Source organism: Anomalospiza imberbis, chromosome 18 (genome assembly GCF_031753505.1).
Source record: "Anomalospiza imberbis isolate Cuckoo-Finch-1a 21T00152 chromosome 18, ASM3175350v1, whole genome shotgun sequence".
NCBI classification, from domain to species: Eukaryota; Metazoa; Chordata; class Aves; order Passeriformes; family Viduidae; genus Anomalospiza; species Anomalospiza imberbis.
This window is the reverse complement of record NC_089698.1, coordinates 9,818,355-9,841,466: the sequence shown is the minus strand read 5'-3', so window position 1 is coordinate 9,841,466 and position 23,112 is coordinate 9,818,355. Positions and strand designations below refer to the sequence as shown.

At 50.0% G+C, this 23,112-nt stretch overlaps 1 protein-coding gene across 1 annotated transcript in view; it reads right to left on the bottom strand.

The window, feature by feature from the left end:
- Positions 1–22,890, bottom strand: part of RBM19 (RNA binding motif protein 19) — a 51,944-nt gene extending 29,054 nt beyond the window's left edge. Inside the window, exons 1-21 of the mRNA XM_068208944.1 lie at positions 22,736–22,890; positions 21,939–22,121; positions 21,395–21,526; positions 21,159–21,188; positions 20,439–20,646; positions 19,196–19,455; positions 18,663–18,737; positions 18,354–18,432; positions 17,619–17,690; positions 16,467–16,667; positions 15,762–15,892; positions 15,278–15,399; positions 14,486–14,582; positions 13,944–14,054; positions 13,289–13,489; positions 12,689–12,806; positions 12,322–12,458; positions 11,284–11,344; positions 10,100–10,179; positions 9,635–9,690; positions 8,229–8,345 (exon numbers count right to left, since the gene is read on the bottom strand). Of these exons, the coding sequence (XP_068065045.1) occupies positions 8,229–8,345; positions 9,635–9,690; positions 10,100–10,179; positions 11,284–11,344; positions 12,322–12,458; positions 12,689–12,806; positions 13,289–13,489; positions 13,944–14,054; positions 14,486–14,582; positions 15,278–15,399; positions 15,762–15,892; positions 16,467–16,667; positions 17,619–17,690; positions 18,354–18,432; positions 18,663–18,737; positions 19,196–19,455; positions 20,439–20,646; positions 21,159–21,188; positions 21,395–21,526; positions 21,939–22,121; positions 22,736–22,771 (2,507 nt within the window). The 5' untranslated portion in view covers positions 22,772–22,890. The remainder of the gene's footprint in view (positions 1–8,228; positions 8,346–9,634; positions 9,691–10,099; positions 10,180–11,283; positions 11,345–12,321; positions 12,459–12,688; positions 12,807–13,288; positions 13,490–13,943; positions 14,055–14,485; positions 14,583–15,277; positions 15,400–15,761; positions 15,893–16,466; positions 16,668–17,618; positions 17,691–18,353; positions 18,433–18,662; positions 18,738–19,195; positions 19,456–20,438; positions 20,647–21,158; positions 21,189–21,394; positions 21,527–21,938; positions 22,122–22,735) is intronic.
- Positions 22,891–23,112: the final 222 nt, after the last annotated feature.

The following is a 23,112-nucleotide window of genomic DNA, read 5'->3' as shown; positions in this document are numbered from 1 at the left end:
CCTGGGTGGGCAGCTGGCTGAGGAGAGAGGCACCAGTGAGCTCCCCAAAAGGCAGCCATGGGGGGGAGAGAGGGGCACCCACGCTCCCCCCAGCCCTGTCACCCTCCTGGCTGCTGACGGCAGAGACAGCGCAGTCCTGCGTGACAGCGTGAAATTAATATGATTTTGGGGGAAGTTGGCAGTGAGTAATGAGCAGCTGAAACACCTCGTCCCCACCCCCTCGCCCCCCCAGACTCTTTTAACCCCTCAGCTGCTGGCATGGCATCAAAGAGTGGGAAGAGCAAGAGGTGGGTTAAAGAGAAGCAGAGAAGGGCCATGGAGCCCACCTGAAATGGGATTTGCAGGGTGGATTTTGGCACGAATCTCAGTGGTGCTGCTTGTGAGCAGCCCCAGCCTGTTGAGATGTTGAGATTGGCTTTCCTGAGCTTGGAAAAGGCAACATTACTGCTTTTCCAAGTAAGGTTTCACAAAGAGATGTTAAAAAAAAAAAAAAAAAAAAAAAAAAGAGAGGCTGAAGGAGACCCAAGGCTGTCCTCCAAACACCCCTGGGCAAGGCCCAGAGCCCACCCATGAAGGGACAGCCTGATGTGCACAGACCACTGATGGGCAGCAAACAAGAAGTGGTTTTCCAGCTTCCCTGCTATCAAATAAATGGAAATGTAGGCATAAAAACCATCCCATCTTCACGGGCAGCTGACGTGAATCCCTGGATGCCGGGTAAGGGTCAGTCCCACAACAGCACCTTCCTGAGAGGACAAGGCTCAGCAGCTTCCTCCTGGACTTAATTGCAGCAAATTTAAGATCTCCTGTCCTCTGCCAGATGCCTGGAAGTGCTCAGGATACTGCTGGGGGAGGAGGAAAGAGAGGTGAGAAGACAGATGGTCATCCTGATCTGCCTTAACTTGATTTCTTCAGGAAAAACAACGTGCAGACAGAAATGCTGCTGGTGCCAGCAGCTGCAGAAGCCAGCACAGTTCAAAGGCCTTGGGCACAGGCACTGCCTCAGGGGAGGTGAGAGACTCTGGAATGGAAGGGCTTTAATTGCAATCACATCCCAAGGCTGAAAAACTCCCAGATTAGGAGAGGGAGAAAGGCTGCAGCAGGCATGAGGTTAAAAAAATAATGATGCAAACAGAGATGCAAATAAAGGACACGATGTCATAGTGAGGAGAAAGCTGTGATTCATTAGAGGCTTGTTCAGGACCTTCTCGTGAAGTGAGACTGAAAAATACCCACACAAGTGAAAGACAGGGGGGGTGGATGCATCAACATCACCAGGAAAGAACTGGAGTTAACAAATCCAACAGACAGAGGAATTTTAAGAGCAAGGAGATAATAATCCTGACTGTACCTTGATGAAAGGCTGAGACACAAGCTCAAAAGTCAGCCCAGTGTAATTTCAACATTATAGATTGTGCAGTGCCCCAGCTGCCAGCCCCCAAAGGGACAACTTTGAGAATGAACAAGAACTGGCCACAATATAAGGCAAAAAAATATATCCCATGTTTTTCCTTTCTTAGACACACACATACTCTTCTTAATTCAGACAAAAAGAAACCTTATAACACTGAGAACCCTGAGTGGGTTATTTCCAGGAGACAGCACAAGCAAGCTTTGGTTTTGCTCCCTATGGAGAACCACCTGCCCACATGTGAAATTTTTTTGCACTGAAAAAATGGCAAAAACCCCAAAGCAGAACCCCAGAGTGGCATTTGAACAAGACATTCCAAAAGCAGCCCCTTCCCCACCTCACTCCACCTCCCTGAGCCCCTCCACGCTGCTGAGCAGTGGAATTTGTGTGGAAAACTAATTAAAGTTCCCTCGGGAAGCTCGGCTGGATGCCCTGGAGAGAAGTGGCAGGAGTCAGGAGAAAGCAGCCCAGAAATTCCCTTCATTTGCACAGGACAAATCCAGGTTTTGGGAGGGTAGAAAAGGGACCTGGAGAATATGGAGAGCAGAAAAGGGGGAAAAATAAATATAAAAATCAAGTATGTAATGAATATTCAAACTCAGGAAAGGGATGTGCTGAAAATCTTCCTTCTGCTCTTGGGAAGAGCCACCTTTTAAAGCAACTTTGCTAAGATAACACAGAGTTAAACATTTCCTTATCTATGTTAAACACCTTTATGATTCAAACTGAAAAACAGCACTGCAAACCCATTTCCCTCTCCCCCACCCCATGGCTGGCTTTGGAGAGTGGCCAAATTAAAGTGGCCACTTCCATTTCTGGGCTCTGAGTATCAACCCAATTCTGCTGTGTTTGGGTTTCCAGTATGCAAGAAGAAGATTTGAAGAAGGGGGGGAAATAAAATCAGTTTAATTTATGCTGTTTGAACTAGAGAAATAAAGCAGCCCAGCAGATCCTGTGTTCCTACCTGCAGCTCATGAGGCTGCTGCACATTCCTGCAAGCTGCTTCCCAAAAAGCTCCTGCACCCTGTATTTCCCTGTGCAACTTGCCCAGGCACTGCAGTTTGGGCATGGAAACACCAGGACTGGTAAAAAGGCTGCAAGGATGCACCTGGGACCAGCTGTGCAGGAGATCCAGGGCACACAATCCCAAGGGGTGGAAGAGCAGAGGGCATGGGGTGCTTCAGGGGGACAGCCTGTGCCAGGGGGTCCCCACCCTCATGGGGGGAATTCTTTCCCAAAATCCCATCCATCCCTGCCCTGTGGCAGTGGGAGCCATTCCCTGGTCCTGTCCCTTCATCCCTTGTCCCAAATCCCTCTCCAGCTCTCCTGAAGTCCCTTCAGGCCCTGGAAGGGGCTCTGAGGTGTTCATGGAGCCTTCTCTCCTGCGTCTCCCTGCCTGGCTCCAGCCCCTCCATCAACTCTGGGGCCTCCTCTGGACTCACTGCAACAGCCCCGCATGTCCTGTGTTCCCCTTGCAAGGCAAAGACACACTAACAGCAAACAGTGGGGCTGAGCCATCAGCCAGGCAGCTTCCTTTGATCCAAAACCAAACTCAACACATCCAAAGGTGCAGTCCTTGTGAGAATGTTCAAACAGCGTGGGTGGGACCCCACAGCCAACGGGTGACAGGGACAGAGGAGGAAAAACCTCAATCCAGAGGAGCATCCTGCAGCCCCCAGAGGCAGCCAGGCTGCTCCTCAGACACTGAGCAGCCCAGCACAGCCCTTGCATTCCAATGAGGAGCTGGAATGTCAACACAGGCACCACATCCTCTGTGCCACCACCTCCGAAGCAGCCCTGACCCAGCTCCCTGAAGCTCCTGGGAGCTCCCAGCATGAGCTGCACCCTCAGAAGGCAGCCCTAAAATGCTGTTATCCCAAAAGGCAGGCCAAAACAAGGCTTGGGAATCCAGCCCTATGCTGGAAACACCAGAGCACAGCCACACGAGCGCTGGGATGCCAAGCACCACATGATGACCCCTGGCACGTGATGGCCTGGGGCAGGGGCCTGGGGAGCTCATGGCCCCACCTATTTCCTGGAGAACATGATGTGGTGACCCCACTCACCACCACATCAAACTCAGAGGCACCTTCCAGCTGTCACTACACATCTGAGCACTGAAACACCTTCTGGTCCCTGCTCCCAGAGCTGTCTGTGGCAGGTTTCCAGCTGAGCCTGTGCGTCCAGGCAAGGTGCACATTCCACAGTCCTTCCAAGTCCTCAGGGGAGGCCAGCAAGGTGGGACCCAAGCCCTGGTGGGTGGCTTCAGGGTGCCCAGCTGCTTCCTGCTTCTCCAAGACTTGTTTCTGGGCACTGCCTTCTTGCAAGCAGAGCACCGTGGGACAAGCAGAGGTGTCAGCATTGCAGGGGAGCTCAGGGATCCAGTCCCCTGCTCTGCCTCTTCTTCTGCCACCCTACCACATCAGCAGCTCTGTCCTGCCTCAGATGTCTCCTCCTGGCTTCTCCCAAACATCATCCAGCACCTGCAGCCCCTGTGCTACGCCCAGCAGTCCCTCACAGCCCAGGGAGATGCTCCCAGTGACTTCTGCAGCTGTCCCCAAGCCCTTGGGCCACTGCCTGCAGGGGGACACCATGGGGACAAAAGTCAAGCAGCTAAGAAGCAGCAGCAGTCGGTTTTGAGCCTTTTCTAGCACAACATGGAAGGTTTTAAAAGTGAACCCCAGCAATTCTGGCAGCACTGGACATCCTGTTTGCATGGAATGCTCTAATTAACTCTGCCCAGCACTTGCTTAACAAACTCACATGTTTTTCCTCAATTTTTTTCTCCTCTTGTGTCTTTCACCAGCACAGATTTTTCACATCTTACACAGGGGAAGGAGAAATTGTCTCCAGTCATGTAGACTCCATTACTGGGAGAAAGGTGTGAACAGCAAGCATGTCTGGCAGAAGGATTCATTATCCCACCGTGTCCTTTATAATGGGAAATGAAAAGCCCATTCTGGTAACTACACTTTATTATAATAGGTCAGAAGAAGTGAAAGGCATCATCTTATAAAATTAACTTCCTAAAGACTGCCTTAAAAAAAAAAAAATCTCTCTGCCAGTTTATCCACTGCATCTCCCTGCAGAGATTTTCTTCTTCTCCCAGAAGGGGCTGACACCCAAGTCTTGTCCCACTTCACTTTTCCCCTCCATCAGAAGGAATAGTTCTTTTTCCTCCCCATCAGGCCCAGACACTTGCTTTGCCAGATGCAATAAATGCCATGTCTTTGTCAAGACAAAGAAAATAGTCAGCAAAGGAGATAAAATTAAAAGAGACACCCGCCCCCAAAGGTGTTTGCAAGAAGCAGTGTTACGTTCTCTATAGCAAAGTCAGGCTGTGGAGATAAGTGCACCTGATAACCTGTTCTTTGCTCTGCAATACCGTTCAATTGCTTTTCTGCTCACTGCTTCTTTAGTCAAACTAAAGTCCAGCCTCCCAGCTGATGATAATTTTGTGATTTAACAGCTTTGTGCAACGTGTTTGACTGCAGTTCCTACAGGTGCAAGGCAAGGGATGGCCAGATGAGATAAACCACCTTCCACACTGAGTCCTGATCTCCCTCAGCTAATTGGCAGGGCAGGGCTGGAACTAACAATTGCTGCAAATTCCAGAGAAATCAAAGATAAAACCAAGATGGTTAAGTTCTCAGATATATCCTGCAAAGAAAAGAAGAAACAACTTCATCCCCCAAACACACAACTCCAAAAACTCCATCCTTTGGTGGGATGACCAGCAGCTCTGCCAAACTCCAAGCACACCCTGGACTGAATCCATCCCCCAGGTTGCCTTGGATTGGGCAGGAATCCTTTAAGAAGTGTTTTTCTAAATGTTACCATTCCCTTTTTGAGGAAAATGAAACCCCCATCTCCTCAAAACATTATAAACCACTTGCAAACCAGCCTGATTTTCAATCTTCATGGAGTTGGTGCAGCCAGAGGGAAGAGGATGCCCTGAAACAAAGAGTTAATTGGAACTCCCAATGAATCTCATGTGATAGATTCTTAAAGGAGCCCAATTTTCAGAAATTGCCAGGGCTCCAATCTGTGAAAATGTGGCCTTTCACAGATCTCCAATTCAGCTTGCCACGTCTAGAGTTCCTTTTGAAAAAAAAAAAAAAAAAAAAAAAAAGGTCTTGCCATAAAAACCCCACAATTTGGTAGGAAAAATTAGCAGCTTTCATGGGATAGCAATCCCTTTGTCTCTCCTCCTTTAACTGTGGCTCTTTGCAAAGAACTAAGCACCATTTCCCTTTTGTTATTTTTCCAGGTAGTAAAGAGAAGAGTAGGATCTAATCAAGAACAAAAATGGGTGAAAAAACACACCCACAAAAGCTAAATCTTCACACCTCGCCCAAAAGCGGCCCCTATAATTGAACTGCATTTCTCCCTCTGAAGAAGATAACACCTATCTTAAAAAAAAAAACAAGATAAATAAATCCCTTGAGGGTGCAAGAGAGGCCAGAACCTCCAGGAGAACGTGGCAGGACATGCTCTGAACCAGTGTCACAGCCCAGCAAAGCCACTGGGGCAGGGCTGGGAGCAAGGCAGCACCTGAGCCTTGTGCAACTGCTAGAAGAGGATTATTTTGCAGGCAGAGGACCTGAGCTGTTGATCAGAGCATTCCTGACTCCCCTCAAACACCTTATTTAAGCACCACCTGTCTCCAATCCAGGAAACAGAACCTGGGATCCCCAGACTGCAGAATGAAGGAGTTCCTGCAGGCTGCTGTAGGAGCACAGGCAGTGGTGCAGGGCAAGGCTGAGCATTTCAGTGCTCAGGATCCATAAACAACAGGATCCAAAAGTGTCAAACCAGCCAGGGCAGGGATCCCTGAGCTGCCAGAGCTGGGCAGCTACAGCAGCTTGAAAAATCCACTCCTCAGAACACACAGCTCCCTTGGTTTGCTGTTCCAGGGTCATCAACACCTCCTGTGTGGCCATTTAACAAGGGGGACTGAGTTCCTTGACAAAGCTCAAAACATGGAAATATTTGTTTGGGGGAAAAAATAAATATATCTACACACATATAATGTGTTATAGATTTTTTTTTGAACAATATTGGAATAAGCTATGTATTTTTCTGGGGTAATATATACATATATATAGATTCTGTGTGGATGTATATAATATGTGTGTGTACATAAAATAAATACACACATATAAATTACTATTTATTCCTAATTTAATATTTGTTTTAAAATTAATATTTATATTGAAATTTTTATGTCTTGAATTTTCTCCTGCTTCAGGGCTGGAAGGTGGCTCTGGAGCAGGGGAAACAATAGGGAAGAAGCTCATCCTGTAAAGCCTGGGGCTGTCACCCTGTGTGGTGATGCCTGGCTGAGTGGCCTGGTGGTCCCCAGGCTGGCTGTCCCTTGCTGTCCCCAGGCTGGCTTTCCTGGGCAGGCTAAGAGTGCCCCCTGCAGCCCTGCCAGCCCTTCCACTGCCAAAGGACTGTTTGCCATTGCCAATAAATCCCTAACAAAAGCCAAACTAAGGCAGGTTCCTAAATGCTGAGCAAGCCCAGAGCTCCAGAGCAAGACAGCTGATGGAAAGGCACAAAGAGAGCAATCCAGGAGGGTGAGGTGTTGGGCACTGCTCTGTTGTGCCTGGTTTGGGCTGCTCCTGAGGAAAGGAGGGATGGCAGGAGTGAAAGGAATGTGTCTCCCCAAGCTGCTGGGTTTTGTTTTGAGGATAAACCCCAGCTCTGAACATTCCAGGTGAATGAAAGGGATGCTCTGAGAGCGCTGTCACCAGCTGGAAGCTGCAATATTAATCAGATGTTCCCCTGCCCCTCCTCTCCACAGCTCTGAGGTGCTAGACAAGACAGGAGGGGAAAAAACCCACACCAAAAACCCCCCACAGGCTCTGTGCTTGTGATGTACAAACGCTCCCACACCTTGAACCTCACCTTAGTCCCAGCTTTACGAGGGTCACGTCTGTAGCTCGGAGTGTTGGGATTTAAATTAGCAGAGCTCCACTTGCTGAGAAAACTCAGCATGGGCACTGGCAGCCCAGGGGGTCTGCCTGAATCCCTCAGGGCACAACTGAAGCAAAAACATCCAAGCTGCACAAGAAAAACCTTTTGCTCTTCTGGAGGCATCTTGTTGTTGTGACCGTCATCACACCCCTGCCCAAAAGCCAAGTCATGCTTTGCCTTTAGTGAAATCCCTGGAATTCATCCCAAATGAGTGTAGGAACACAGAGCTTTCCTCACAGCCTGCAAGGAAACAGCCCCCCAGCCACACAGGAAGCACATCTTCACACAAATAAAGGAGGTGCAATTCCATCAACACAGGAAAACACAAACAAATCACTGCCAGGGGCTTTGCACTGCATGGCCTGAGGAGGCTTTAAAGGGTTAAGCAATACCTCAAATTTCCCCTTTGGATAGAAATGCCCCAGCTGTGACAAAAGCACCCAAATTCTGCTAGGACAGGCCCAAAGGACACCTCCCAGCACAGCACCCTGTAGCAGAAAAATCAACAATTCCTGCAAACCAACAGCAGAGCAGGCACACGGCCTGGGGCAGTGAGCAGAACACTCTTGTCTGGGAGCAGCAAAGATGGTCTTCCTTTTACAAATTCCACTTATTTTTCAAAGTTCCACTTATTTATCACGATGGAGAAAGGTTTAAATCACAGCACAAATGGCTGAGGACACACAGAACACAGAGGTGATCCCAAAATCCCTGTTTTCTTCCACAGAGACAAGAAAAAATTCACAACATTAACAATGTGAGAAAGACCCCGTATGAAAATCACAGCAGCTCCACCCCAGAGTGACCCACAGACCCCAACAAAGCATTTTCCTACCTGAAGAGCTCCCTGATTTCCCTGACAGTGGCCTGGAAGGGGATGTTTCTGACCAGGATCTTGGAAGTTTTCTGCTTCTTGGCAGTCTGTTTCTTCCGGGCTGATTTCACAGCAGGCCTGGAAGCAACAGGAAGGGCAGGTAAAGACCACGGAGCAGAGAAGTCCTGTGGACCCCCAGGATTTGGAATGTGGAAAATTGAGGCACCAGCTCACATCGGCATCCTGGGTTGTGCCAGTGGCAATGCCACACAGGACACCAAGAAGGATCAAATTCCAAACACCCTTAAATCCTACATCTGGAAATGAAATAGCCCATCTTGCTCCAGATGAGGTCCTCATCTCACATTTACCACCAAATCTTGCCCTTTAATTGTCAGGAGAATGCATTAATAAATATATTTTTTAAAATTAATGTAATGTAAGCTGGTTTTGACTGGTTTTCTTCCTGGCTTATAAAACAGTACATGAAATTTTGTAACAGAGTATTAAATTTCTTTTACCTCTGGAATTGTATTCCATTTGGACAAGGCCAGAATTTACCTAACACAAAAGACAACAGCTTATTCCATAAAGCAAAGCACTTCCCATTGTGGCCTGGATACCTGCTGAAGGGATTTTCAAAATCAGACTGGATAAAAATGGTTTATGAAAGAATTGAAATACAAAGTGCAGATACAGGGAGCTGTCAGACTGCCTGTGGTCCCCAGGAACCAGATTTTCAAACAAATTTTGACATTTAACAGATATCACTTCCAGTGGGGTTTCCGGAGTGTCTCAAGGACAGTGTTTAGGCACCAACATTCAAGTACCTGGATTAATTTGCAACTTTACAGTTAGAATATTCTGTGCTGAGTAAGAACTGGGAAGGAATCCCTAAAAACTGAGGCTATTTCCAGGTAAATTCACCCACAAGTAACCTTCTCCTCTGTGCCTGATTGCCCAGACCAAAGGAGCTAAATCCAAACTTTTATTTCAAGCAAGAAACTTGGTTTTGTCTTGATTTGATCACAATATTATTCTTAAGCTCCTCTTCTCTCAGATGAACAGGTAAAAGACTCCATTACCAAAAAAAGATTTCTCTCAAAAAACTTTTTAAACTCCTGGGAATTCACACAGCTGCCTGAACTGCCACTAAAGCAGAGGATTTCTCCTTGAGCAGGGAAGAAAACTCTGCCTGGTTCTTACTTTGGGCTCATTTTTGGGGCCCCATTTCAGCTCATTCCTCTTTTTTTTTTTTTTCCCTTTCAAGCAAAACTGAGTCAGTAAAGCAGAGCAAAGGCTGATGATTTCAACAGCTGGAGCACTCCTGGCCCCATCCCTCAGGATGTGGATGCTGGGGAAGAAAGGAAGAAACTCCCAAGGATTAGTGCAGCTGCAATGTCACTGAGGGGAGAGGTGAGCCTTACCTGACAGCTCTCTCTGAGAGCTTCACTTCCAGCTTATGGCCATCCACAGTGCAGCCCTGGGAGTGCAAACAAAGAAACAGCAGGAAAAAAGGATATCATTAATAGAAATAAGTATCTAGAAGAATTAGAAGTCAAAGCAGCACTAAATTAACATTAATCAGTGTTTGTTCTGTGAGGGGATATCTGGGTCTCTCCCCCCTGCAAGGGGCACCTGAGGGGAAAACTCATAAAAATTCAATCCTTGCACATTTTCTGGGATTTCCACGTTGGATCAGCATCAAGAAACACACTTTTCCATCAGTCTGTCCTTTTACAAACCCTCTTCCCTCAAAAACCTGGCCCATTTTAGAGGCTTCTCCACCTGTCCAGTGCAACCCACAGCACTGCCCTCCTCAGCTACATTTTGAACTGGCAGGCTGAAGCAAGTCTCTGGAAAGAATCCCGGAGTGGCAGGCTCAGGCTCACCTGGAGCTGGCGCAGAGCTTTCTGGGCACTCTCTGGCTTCTTGTACTCCACAAATCCAAAGCCCATGGAAAGCAAAGTGCCTGTCAGGAGAGAAAGGGGACTTGGTAAGAAAGCAGTGATAATATAAAAACAAACCAGGAGCAAGCACTGATTGCCAAAATTGGGGGGACAAAACCTTAACATCCCATGAAAAGGGTCAGCCTGTCCATGGCTGACCTCATGAGCACCCCTGGCTGATCCTGCTGTGGAGGATTCCACACATTCCATAAGCTGGAGTGAGCAGCTGCCACTTCCACAGCAAAGGAGAGACATCTCTTCCCCTCCCTGCACAGGAGAGGTCTGCAGTCCCACCACACCCCTGAGGAACACGCTGCCTAACACAGCAGCCATCATTAAGGGGCAATTAATAACGAGGGGAGAAAGCAACACCCCATCTTCAAATTCAGAGCCTCAGGAGTGGCAGAGTGTAGAGATGACCCCCAGTGCCAGAAGGGATCAGGTGCTACAAGGTGAGCCCACACTTGGTGCTGCCTGCTCAGACCCACGAGCAGAACTGAAGAAATCACTTTATTTCTTTATCTCCCAGCAGATCTGAGTTTCAGTATCACACAGCAGGGAAGCTCTGTCAAGGGGAAATGCCACAAAGCCGTGCAGCTCCCAGGGAGCAGCCACAGCCCCTCCAGCCAGTGCTTGCCTTAATCCAACTCCTTGGGAAGCAAGAGCAGGCAACAGGCACAGCCACTCATCCCTGCAGCCTGGGGGGCTCAGGGCTGGCAGGGAGAAGGCAAACCAAGCCCACTCAGCACAGCTCTCAGCCAGGCATCCTTGAGGATGTGGCCATTTCCAGGATAATGCAGGGTTTACTCATCACGGGGCACTGGCTCCTGTCAGCCTGCATCCCACTCTTTTCTGTGATCCTGAAGGAGTTTGGCTTCTCCCGTCTCAAGATCTCCAGAGAAGGCCACGTCTCCACAAATCCCACAATGGAGTTTAACCTTCTAGACTGAACCCTGGGGGAAGGTTTGGCTGCTGCTTGCAGCCATTTCCACGGGAACACTTCTGGAAGCACTGAGGATTTTGCCAGCAGGAACACAAATGCTCAGCCAGATGAGTGCTGAAGCAATGCCACACCTGAGCCCTCAGCTCAGCTGAGGGAAGGAATTGAGCAGCAACATCTAGAGTACCTGCTTTGTCTTTCTTCTTGGATATTGTGCAGCTCTTCAGGGCTCCCACTTTGGAAAACGTCTGCAAGGAATTTGGACACGTGATTCAGTTCCCTTTGTCACAGGCTTGTAACTCAACTGCCAACGTGGCCCTCTTCCACACAGGCCCACCTCCCCCAGCACACACCTGCCAGCAGTGCAGCTGAGCCTTTCCCCATCAAATTATTTCTGTACAAACAGACACACACACACACAGAGTCTGAAAGGTATCAAAGGCGTTCCCAGAAATCCTCCACTGCCCCCCAGAAAGTGCAGAGATATGAGATGGCTCTGCAGGAACACTCTGGATTACAAGATGCCTTCAGCCTTAAGGGTGGGTGCTGCCTGTGATGTCCCTAGAACACAGCTCTTCCCAAAAATGGGGAGCTAGAGGGTAGAAAACTATTTATTTGACTTCCTTGTAAAGCCAGAAAAAGAAGAGGGGACAAGTCCCAGCCCTCCTCTGCATATTTATTTGTCCACAGCTGGAGCAGAGTCTCCACACAGTCTCACAGGTGCTTGGGCCATGGAATGTGGCATTTTACACAGCTACAAGAAGTGCCAGAGATGGGAAATTCCAGCTGCTTTTCCTTATTTTGGTATTAACACCCCACATAACTTCAGGAATGTCATGCTTTCTCCCAAGTGCTTTGTTGAGGTGAAGCAGCACAAGGCAGCACACTGTCAGCAGAAGCTGAGAGGAAAAGCACATTCAGAAATCATCATTTATTCATTCATTCACTGCCTCTCACACACGAAGCAGTGGCAGAGCTGCAGCAATGCCTGTCCCAAGAAGAAGCATTACAGAAAACATGGGAAGTCAGGAATGCTAGAAGATTTCCTACTGCCTCCATCTGTCTCTAGGTGGAATTAAACCCCGCCAAAACAGTTTCAGAGGCATTTGTCTTAACTGACACCTGGAGTGATGTTCCCAGTCCCAGTAGAACCCAGTGCTCTCTCATCACTAGATCACACTGGCTGCAGCTGAAATCCTTTAAACACTGTGTCCTTACTGCTCACCTCCTTCAGCGTATCTTCTGTGGTGGCAAAGTTCAGGTTTTTGACGAACAAGGTACACCCAGGAATATTTTCTTCTTCTTCCTCCTCCTCCTCTTCTTCCTCTGCTGCTGCCTCCTCTGAGTCTTTTATAGCTTCACCTGAACCAAGAAGAATAAACTCAACTTTGTAAGATGCAACAAGGCCAAATTTTGGGGGAGTTGCCCACGCAAACTATGGGGGAGGCCCTGGGATGGGGAGAAAGGTAGATTATTTAAGGAGGGACGATCAGCCCTCACAGTGGGAAGCCACCCAGACAAAACATATCCTGGAGCTTGACACAACAGCAGAGAAACACAGAGATCCCCAGCAAGTCATCCAGAGATCTTACCTGGTACCAGCCCTGCTTCATCCTCCTTTCCTGGAACCCCAACTTTTTTATTCTGAGGGGCTGGGCTGAGGAAAACCCCCATTGGAGCCCACTCCAGATACAAGGGCACGGAATGAAACTGTGAAGAGAAGACAGGAGAGAAATGAGGAGTGAAGGGCAAGGCCTGAAGGAAAAACTCTGCTCTCAGCTTCATTTTCACCTTACTCTGTAATGGAAAACAGCAGTGGAAAAGCTGAGTAACCTTTTCAAGTGGCTAAACTCTGTCACAAAAGGATCCAGCCTTAGAGGACCAGAGCCCAAACTCTCTGTCACAAAAGGATCCAGCCTTAGAGGACCACAGCCTGCCATGGGTCACTCCTGGATTGTGAAAGGGAAAAGAAACCCTCCAGCTGTGTCACAGCCCCTTCTCCAGCATCCTCTGCAGGCTGAGCCCTGCTCTGCCGTACCAGGCACCTCCCTAAATCCAAAGGACACAGGTTGGAACATCAATGCCTCTGGGATAACACCTTTCCCACACTCCCTGTGCCCCCCACGCTCAGAGTGAGCCCTCCTGCAGCTTCCCAACTCACCAAGATCCCACTCCCCAGGCAGTGCCCCCACCTTGGAGTAGGCCAGCCTGGTGAAGGCCTGCTTGGCCTCTGTGGGCTCCAGGAACTCCACGATGGCCGTGATGCCTCCCTCTGGCAGCAGCACCCGGCCCAGGCCGCCGTGTTTGCCAAAGAGCTCCTCCAGCTCCAGGGCGCTCGTGCCTGCCGGGAGGTTCTTCACCAGGATCACTGTCTTGCTCCTCTCTCCAGCAGCCTGACACAGCCAGCAGGGAAAGAAAGAATGTGGGATGGAAGAGAGCAAATCCAGCAGTTTTCTAAATGGAGACTTCAGATCCAAGGCTGTGCTCTCCCTCTCTCTGTGTCACTCCTTTCCCAGATCCAAAAGGACTGACAGGCATTTAGAAAACATTCCCTGAAAAATCCACATCCCACTACAACCACATCTCACGGATGGAGGATTCAGCTGCAGATCGACAGGGCTCCTTCCCTGCCTACAGCAAGCTGCCCTCCCATCCTAATGCCATCATATTATGGATTTGATCCACCCAAGAGCCACTGCATTTTCAAATGGATACATTTCCCTACTCATCAGGGAGGGTTCAATCCTGCAAGATGCTGAGGATTTAGTTACCCATTTCCAAGAGAGCTGAGAACACCAGGACTAGAAGAGGTGGATCCCCATTGGTGGCTCCAGCTGAGTCTCTCACCTGGCTGAAGGAATCCAAGCTGACCCCATTTTCCACGAGGAACCGGCGGATTTCCTGCACCAGCTCCGTTTCTCCCAGAGCCACTCTCACTGCCACGCTGTCTTTGCTCTCCTGCAGGCAAGAATTCAGTCACCTGCTGCTCTCAGAAGCACATGCAAAGGGAATGTGGCAGGCAGCTGGAGGGTAAAATGCTCCAACTCCTCTGGAGCTGCTGGAAATTGTGCTGTTGGAACTCAAACACATCCCAAAGTAAAATTTCCAGGAAGGATCTGAGTTTCAGGGTGTAAATTCCCACCAACTTCTAGTTATGTAGAAATGCAAAATTCAGCCACAGGAAAGCAGAGTGGGAAGGAAGGCTGGGGACCAAGGGATCAATAGGCTCAGAGCCCACAGAGATGCTACAGCACCACAGGCCTCAGCCCGTGTGGTGCCCATGGATGCACGGAGGCTTTTCCTGTACAAGACCAGGAAGGCCCTGGCCACAAAGAAACAGGCAGGAAAGTGATGTCCCACCCCAGCTGAACCATCACAACCCAACTCACAGCATCCAGCACTTGGCTTTTGGCAGCATTGTACTTCTGGGCCATGGCATCAGCCACAGCGTTTGTCCCCACGAACAGCGCGTTCCAGTTGTGGGAGCTGGCAAGAGAAAACACAGCCAGGGTCAGTCATGGGGCTCTCCAGCCAGTAATCCTGGGAAAAAGCAGCTCTGAGCACCACCATGAGCAGGCAGGGTGAAGAGAAAGGGAAAGAAGGGTGGAAGATCCCTAGAGAAGGGACAGGATGAGGGAGATGTGACTGGAGAGCAAACAGGAAGCAGCGCAGGCAGCTGAGCTCTGCTTCCCCAGACATCACTGGTCACAGCTCTGCAGCTGAGGTTCAGGTACTGGCTCAGAGGAACACACCTTTCCAACTGGTTTCCTAAACCCACAAACACCATGTAGGCAAGGCTGCACCCTTTTCCCTTCAAGATATAAAATATCAGCCACTTCTTTCAAACTGATTTGTCACACAGCAAGAAAAAGCCTCTACAAGCTTTAGAATTACAGGTGGCCAAGCAGAGGAGCAAGGCCCAATTGACCTGAAAGCACCCCCTGAAGAATTAGAGAATCAGACTAACTCTTATTAGAGAGGTAACTCATACCAAAGCCATTCAAACCTCTCAATTTCTGCTGCTCACTGAGCTACTGCAGCTACTTGGGCAGAGGAGTCAGGGAGGTAAGAGAGAAAGGAAACAGAGCTGCACAGCAAATGCTTCATCAACTCTGGGACTCTCTGCAGCCCCTGTGAAGAGCCCACATGCATTGCTGGGAATCTGGCAGCTTGTGTTGTACCTGGCACTGTTGGCTTTGTCCTTGGCCTCTTTGCTCTTTTTGTAGGAGGAAGACTCTTCTGCATCTCCATCTTCCACTTTTTCCTTTCTGATTGTGGAGGGTAAAAGATGCATCATTCTGCCCTGCAAGACAGGAAGGAGAGGTCCAGCAGCTCTGGAATAATCCACAGATGTCCACATGGAGGAAATTTCCTGGCACCTTTCAGACAGCCTTGGTGGAAGGAGGGAATTTTCCTTCCCAAAGGAGCCACAACTGCAAGTCAAAGTGGCCACACAGCATGAGACAGACTCAGAGCTCCTTCCCCACCTCTACCAGGATTTTTGGTGTCTGCAAAGCTGTCCAAACCAGGCTACTCTACCAAAAGAGCCTGCAGGAGAGCCTCAACCTTTTTAACAAAGCCCAGAAGTAAACTCTCAGCCACATTCCCACCAACCATTCCCACCAGCTGCAGTCCACAGCAGAGGAAAAAGCACCAGAGCTGTACCTGGAACACCTGCCCATCCAGCTCTGCCAGGGCCTTCACAGCATGCTCAGGGATCATGTAGGTGATGAAAGCAAATCCTTTGGGCTTCTTGGTGAGTTTGTCAATAGGGAAGTGGATCTCTGAGAGGGGTCCTGCAGGAGGCAAGGCTTGGTGGTCACAGATGTCTCTGCACAGCTCTGAATTGGCACCTCCCAGACACAAGGAGGGATGAGGGAAGCAGCTCTGGACGTGTGGTGAGCCACCAGCCTGGGCCAGGAGCTGCAGAGGGACAGGGAGGGACAGCACAAGCAGCCCAAGTCCATGTGTGGCAGCTCATGGGCTCCAACAGGTGACAAAAACCAGGCAAGCTCTGAGCAGCTGCCTTCACCTTCAGTCAGGGATAAACACCTCCACAACCTCACCCTCTCTGCCCCAGGATGCCAAGATAACCTTAAATGTGTTTAATTTGGAGGCAGAAGAGGGTAACTTCAAAGTTACACCCCAAGTTTGGGATGTCAAGTGGATCTCAAGGATTCACCTCTAACCTGCAGGAAGCCCCCTGCCAAGCAGGCTCACATTATCACACCAGAAAATAAGAGATGATGGGAGCTGGACCGTGTCCAAGAGATGTGGGACACAGCTTTGTCCATCCCCAGCCAGCAGGAAAACCTCTGGGCAAAGGAAACACATTGCCCTGCAAGTTCCAGTCCCATGGCAAACACTCACCATACTTTGAAAAGATCTTCTCCAAGTCCTCCTCAGTGCTGGTGAAAGGCAGATTCCTGACAAAGAGTCTCCCTGATTCAGACAGGTCCTCCTCCTCCTCATCATCCCTCAGCGTTCTTTGCCAGGGCTGGTGCTCAGGTTTTGCTGGAACAGTTTCTTTTGGGGTGTTCCTGCACCGGGAAACCTCCACACAGCGTCCACCTGATCCCCAAAGAACACAGAGGGACCTTGGATGCTTCCCAAGGCCACGAGCAAACAACACCCACGGGCAAATGATGCCTTGAGAGGCTGCCTAGAACAGAGGCTAGGCAGTGTTAAAGGAATAAAGCAGGTATTTATTAAAAAGGCTTCAAAGGATACACCTTGGGCTGTACAAGAGCCTGGCTGAGGCTCCAACCTCGGGTCATGAGGTTTCACACTTTTATAGGTTTTGGTCCATTTCCATATGGGGGTTAATTGTCCAATTACAACTTCAGGTTATGAAGTCCCATCCTCCCAGATTGCTCTCCTCAATTTGCTGCTGTTTATACTTTTTGGGCCTGAACTGGAAAAGGATTGTTTTGTCTAACTAAGCTGTGAGGAGAACTTGCTAACACTTGATATGAAGTTCAGAGTTATACATTAATGAAGTACAGAATCTGGATAATGTGAAAGATAAAATTTAAGGCATCACAGAGAGCCCAGGGTTAGACACAATTACAGCTCCACAGGCTCTGAGCAGGACTCAAAAATAAGGGGGAGGAGGGGGCTGTAAGAGTCAGCCTTCATAAAAATCAGGGTATCAACACTAGCCCCCTTTCCTTTCAGAGAGCCCCAGCCTGTCTGTGCCAGCCCACACAATATTTGCAAACGGAATTTCAGAAGTTACTCCAAGGGGTAGGCCAAGCCCAGGGCTCCAAGCCAGCCTTGCAGCACTGTCTGTACAAAGCTGGACTCGAGCAGTGTTATTTTTACCCCAATGAGAACCACCTCAAGCACACGGCAAAATACGAGGGCCCCGAAACCCCACTCTTGTCACAGCACCTGGTTTATCCCAAGGAACAACCCCCCCATCTGCCTGGGAAAAACTCCAATCACAGCAGCTACTTGTGCAGGGAACACTCGAGCAGCTGAGCTCCCAGGCTGGAACGAGGAGGAACAAACAGCCCTTACCCAGGAATTCTTTTTTCCGCTTCAAGGCCCTTTGCATTTCTGCTTCACTCTTCAAGTCAACAAAGATGTAACCTTGGAGGAAGGGAAGGTTCAACTGAGCATCATGTGGGGAGCACACACAGCCACTAATTGGGTAATTAAGGGTGAATTGAGCTTGCTTTAATATAGATTCCTATAGATAGAGCATTCAGCTCCCATGGAAAGTTTCAATCCAGCCTGGAAATGACCATGTCAGACTGGAAGGCTGCCTTTTCAAAGCTTATTCTCTATATACAAATCACAAAAACTTTACTTAGCAGCTGGAGGAGGCTTTCACAGGTGCCTCTGAGAGCAAATAAAAAGGTGCATCCATTGTTGGACTATTAAAGGAAAGGAGCACAGAGCAAAGCTCCAAGGACCTGCTCACACAAATCAGCACAGTGCCCTGGGCTGCTGCAGCTACCCCAGAGGAACAGGCTTTTCCTTGGCATGGGTTAGGGTGTTTAGAATAAAGTTCTGGATGCAGCTCAATAAAAAAGCTCCTGCTGCTACTCCTAAGGGAGCACAGCCAACATTACTCTGCCCACAGGCATCCTGTGGACAGCAAGTAGGGCAGGAAAGCTGCAAAGTCACAGAAAGGTCTCCAAGAATCAGGCCACAAGCCAGAGATGTGGAACTGCAGACTAAAAGAGCAGAAGGGTGATCAAGAGCTGCCCTAACTCACAGATCCCACCCCGTTCCACACACAGCTCTTACCTGAATTCTTCCCCTGGGCCTTTTTCCCCATCCGAATTGCCACTGGCTTCAGAGGGAAGAAAAACTCCCGAATTTTTTGCTGTGAGAAGAATTAGAATGGTTTGAGTAAGTTCTCAAAGCAGGAAGCAGCAAGTTGCAGGCTTGTGTTTTTATACATAGAACACCCAGATCTCTGCATGAAGACAGCTCCCCTGATCACCCACATATCCCTCAAAGGAGTGAGAAGTGAAAAGTTCCTGCAGACATCTTGCAGAGGTACACTCTGAGACACCCCTGAGCCTCCCTCCCCAGCTGGGAAACCAGACTTGCCTCGGGGATGTTGGAGGGGGCCCCACGAAGTTTCACTGTGAACGGAGTGCTGGCTTCCCCTGAGCTGGCCTGGCTCTGCACAGAGGAGGGGGAAAAAAGGGACAAAAAGCTGAATGAAAGAACAAAAATCACAGCACAACCAGCTGGGCTTGGCCAACAAACAAGAGGCTGAATGGGAGGGAATGTCAGGAGACTGCCACAGCTGCAGCAGCCTGGGGCACAAGGTGCCAGCTGAAGGTGCACTTCCATGAAACACTGAGTTCTGCTGTTCCCAGGACAGCATTTCCTGGAAAAAAACCTCTGAGAAGGGCACTAGCAGCACTTATCTGGAAGCCCCATCTTTGGGAATTTAGTCAGCCCTGAGGAGATTCAATGAAATTTGTAAATGGGTCACACCAAGAAGGCCAAGAAAGCTGGTACCCAGTGGGCCCTGCAGCCTTCCCAGGCTGTCAGCTCATCCCTGCAGGGACTGACAGACACCTGCTATCAATAAAGCTGCTGCTTCAAAGAAGACAAATCTAATTCAGCTGTACCTCTAGTGTGGATCCCTTCTTCTTCTTCCCTGCTGATGTTTTTTGCTCTGTTTGTTGGGCTTTTGGCTTCCCCCTTTTCTCTGGGTGGGTTTCTGCAATGCCTGAATCCTCCTCAGTCTCACTTTCCTCCTCCTCCTCCTCAGTCTCTGTTTCTTCCTCTGTACTGGATGAGGAGGAAGAATCCTTCACCACTTTAGATTTCAGGTAATCCATATCTGAGAGGTCTTTGCTGGTAGCTGCCTTCTTCCCTTCTTTCTTTCCTGGCAGAGAGAAGAGAGCAGAGAAGTTTTTTTCACACAGATGCTGCTGCACTCCCCCCAGCCCAGGAAAAAGCTGAGAACTGACACAATCATGACCATCACCTCCTTATCCTCTACCTTTTTCATGGGAAAGGTTTAAAACAGCAGAGAAAATTCATCTTGGCACTTCCAGACTGACAGCCTGGATTTCAAAGCAACAGTTCAAGTATAAAACACATTAGAAAGGGGTTTGAGGTACTCCAGGACAAAGTATTTTGGCACAATTTTAACTAAATACCCCAAGCAGGCCTCAGAGAAGGGTTGGAAGTGTTTAGTTTCACAGGGAAAAGGACACAGTCACACCTGCACTTGAGTTACCCAAGAGAGATGAGGAGCAGCAGGGAAAACACCACTCACTCCACCAGAACAGCCTAAGAACACCCCATGGAGGGAGGGAGGGAGGGAGAAAAGCTGCAAACCCACACCCATCCCTGCTGCAGGGACACTGGGTTCTAAATTACACACACCAGGCTGTGAGTCTTCAGAATGCACCCACTACTCCAGATTTGCTCTCAGGAGCCAAGGCACTGAACCCTGTCCCTTCCCCTCAACCCTGGCAGGCCCAGTTTCCAGAAACATCCATCAAAGGCAGACCAGATGAGTTCCCAGTCACCCACAGGTTCCTAAACCAACAGAAACCACAGCCAGCCCTGGAAATCCTGGAGATGAAAGGGGCTGCAAGAAGGAAAGCACTTCAATGAAAACTGCAGATGTTTGTCCTGTCACTCCTCCCTAATGACACAGGGAAAGCACAAATGGCACCCCCAAATATCAGACACTGCTTTTACCACAGCTCCCCAAATCTGGGGAAACAACCAGACATTCCCAGCACACAGAAAGGTGAGAGCCCACCCTCCTGGTGACACTGAGCCCAATCCTGGCCCTCCCTGTGACAGGAGTCACTGTGACTGACACAAGCAAAGGGTCACAGCTCCCTTGGGTACCTTTAATCTCCTCCTCATCTTCAGAGGGTTCATCCCCACCCTCACTCAGCTCCTCGGACTCATCTGAATCAAAGTTCAGGTAATCAGCTGCTGCTGCTGATTTTCCCTTCTTAGGCTCCTCTGCCAAAGTGTCATTAGCCCAGGTGGCCACCTGGGACCGCTTCTGGTGAACCACCAGGAACTCCTGGAATGTTTTATCTTCCTTCAGCTGTGGGAAAGAAAAGGAAAAAAAAAAAAAGACAAGCTGTGAAGAGAGACTCGCAGTGAATCTGAAATCCAAGATATCACCTCATTTCCAGCAGTGTAAAACCAAAAATCCCTTAAGGGGAGCTCCATTTACACTGACAGGGTGGTTAAAGTCTTCTCAAGGCATCCCATTCCTACTCTTTTTTATAATTGCTGTTTAGAAAGCACTTTAGAGAGAAAAACAAAACAATAAAAAGAGGAGAAAAAAGAGAAAAAAAAACCCAAGAAAATTAAATGTGACAACTCACATATGTTTAGACCCCAGAACTGCTGAAACAGAGCAGACCTGGATGCAGTGTGTGCTCACAGGAGCAGCTGACCATTAAAAATCTGGATCCCCATGTTGGGATTGTTAAAATGATTTTTTACACTAGAACTGGGCTGTCCCAGCCTGAATTAGCAGCATGGGAAGTAGGACAGAAAGGAGCTGTTCAGCTGCAGGAATGCAGGGACAGCAATCGAACCACAACTCACCTCCTTTAAGTTCTCCACTGGATCTTTCTTCTTTTTATCCTTGGGAAAAACCCAGAGAGGTTTATTAGAAGCACAGGCAATTCCAACAGCACAGGGAACAGACCCTGATGCAGAAAACACCAGCACCAGGACTCCAGAATCTGGTGTCCCAGCTGCTCTGTCCCCTTCCCCACGGCCCAGGCCACCCTCCTCTGGCACTGACACACAGCAGAGCCCCAGGAATCAGCAGGACTCACTTTCTTTGTGCCTGCAGGAGCTGCACTTGCCAAGGGCTCCTTGGTCTGCTTTTCTGAGGCAGGGACCTTCTGAGAGTGCTTGCTCCAGGCTTTGGGTTTTGTAGGGTCACCAAAAGACTTGCACAACTCCACCTGGAATGAGTCAGGTCTGTAATTAAACACAGGGTGGTAACTGCTGGGCAACTTCACTCAGGAATTACTGATGGGATGGAGGGAGTGTGCAGGAAGAACTTTTAAAAGCACAGAGCTACACATTCAATCACCATGGGAGAGTCAGGAGTGGACAGGCACAGAACCCCAGGATGGCCTGGATGGCAAGGGGCCTTAAAGTGCCACCCCCTGCCATGGCCAGGGACACCTTCCACTGTCCCAGGCTGCTCCAAGCCCTGTCCAGCCTGGCCTTGGACACTGCCAGGGATGCAGGGGCAGCCCCAGCTGCTCTGGGAATCTGCAGCAGGGGCTCCCCACCCTCCCAGGGGAGAATCTCCCCCTAAGATCCCACTCCTTAGGAGTGTCAGGGAGATATTTCTGGAGATCAGCTCACTGTGACTCTGGAGGTGTCTATGAAGCTTTTGTTGAAGTGGTTCAGGGCTGTTTGAGCTTCGTCCTCAGACTTGTAGCCAATGAAGCCGAATTTCCGGAACCTTCCATCCTTGGTGTACTTGAGGCAGCAATCAGTGAGCGTGCCAAAGGCAGCAAAGAGCTTCCTGAAACGCTCCTCCTTCATCTGGGAAAGGAGGGAGGGCACCAGGGAGGGAAATCAGCCCCAGACAGGCTCTGAGGAAAGTCCAACCCAACATATTCTATCTCCAAGGGTTTCTGGGAGGCTGCAGGAAGCACATTGTGAAACAAATCCCCCCGTCAGCCACCAAACCCGTTCTTGTTCCCCCGAATCCGCACGTGGGGATGGGGAACAGGGCGGGATCCTGCCGGGCACAGCAGCACCGAGGACACAAGGACCACTGCCCATCCTGAGGGGCTGCCACCTGCCAGCCTATGCCCCTCATGCTGCTTCCTGCGCCTTCCTGACTCCTCCAGGAGCGCTCCCACCATCCTCCCCTCGAAGTGTCCCCACGTTCCCCATCCCAGCACTGACCGCGACCCTTATCCCCTCACAGCCCCTTCCCCCGGCACATCGCGCCGCTCCTCCTCCAAAACCTCATCTTCCCACCACTTCAAACCCTCTCTCCGGGCGGGTCTCCCCGCTGTCCCCCATCGCCACCACACGCTCCCCTCCCGGTGCCTCTCCCTGCCCGGCATTCCGCTTCCCCCCGCAGCGCCCTCAGACCCATCCAAGGCCCGGCACGCTCCCTGCACCCCCGGCACCTCACAGAGCCTCACCCCACTGGGGAGATTCTTCACGATAAGCCGCGACATGGCAGCGGCAGACACCAAGGAGGGAGCGCTCAGCGCCACGCACGCCGCGCCATGGGCGCCGCCATCTTCCCCAGATCACGTGGTCAAAGTGCGGCACTGCGCATGCGCACACCGGGACCCGGATGTTGGTCCTTAGCAACGGCCCCTTAGCAACGGGGCCTGCAGGGCCGGGGGCCGCGGGAGCATCCATGGGGCACCGGGGACAGGGAGCTGCGGGGAAGGGAGCGGGGCAGGGTGAGGAGGGGGTGATCACCCCCGGTGCTCCCCGCAGAGCGGGCTGCAGCCTCCCGGTCCGTCCGCGCTGCTCGGCGGGGCCGCAGGAGGGAGCTCCGCGCCTGCCG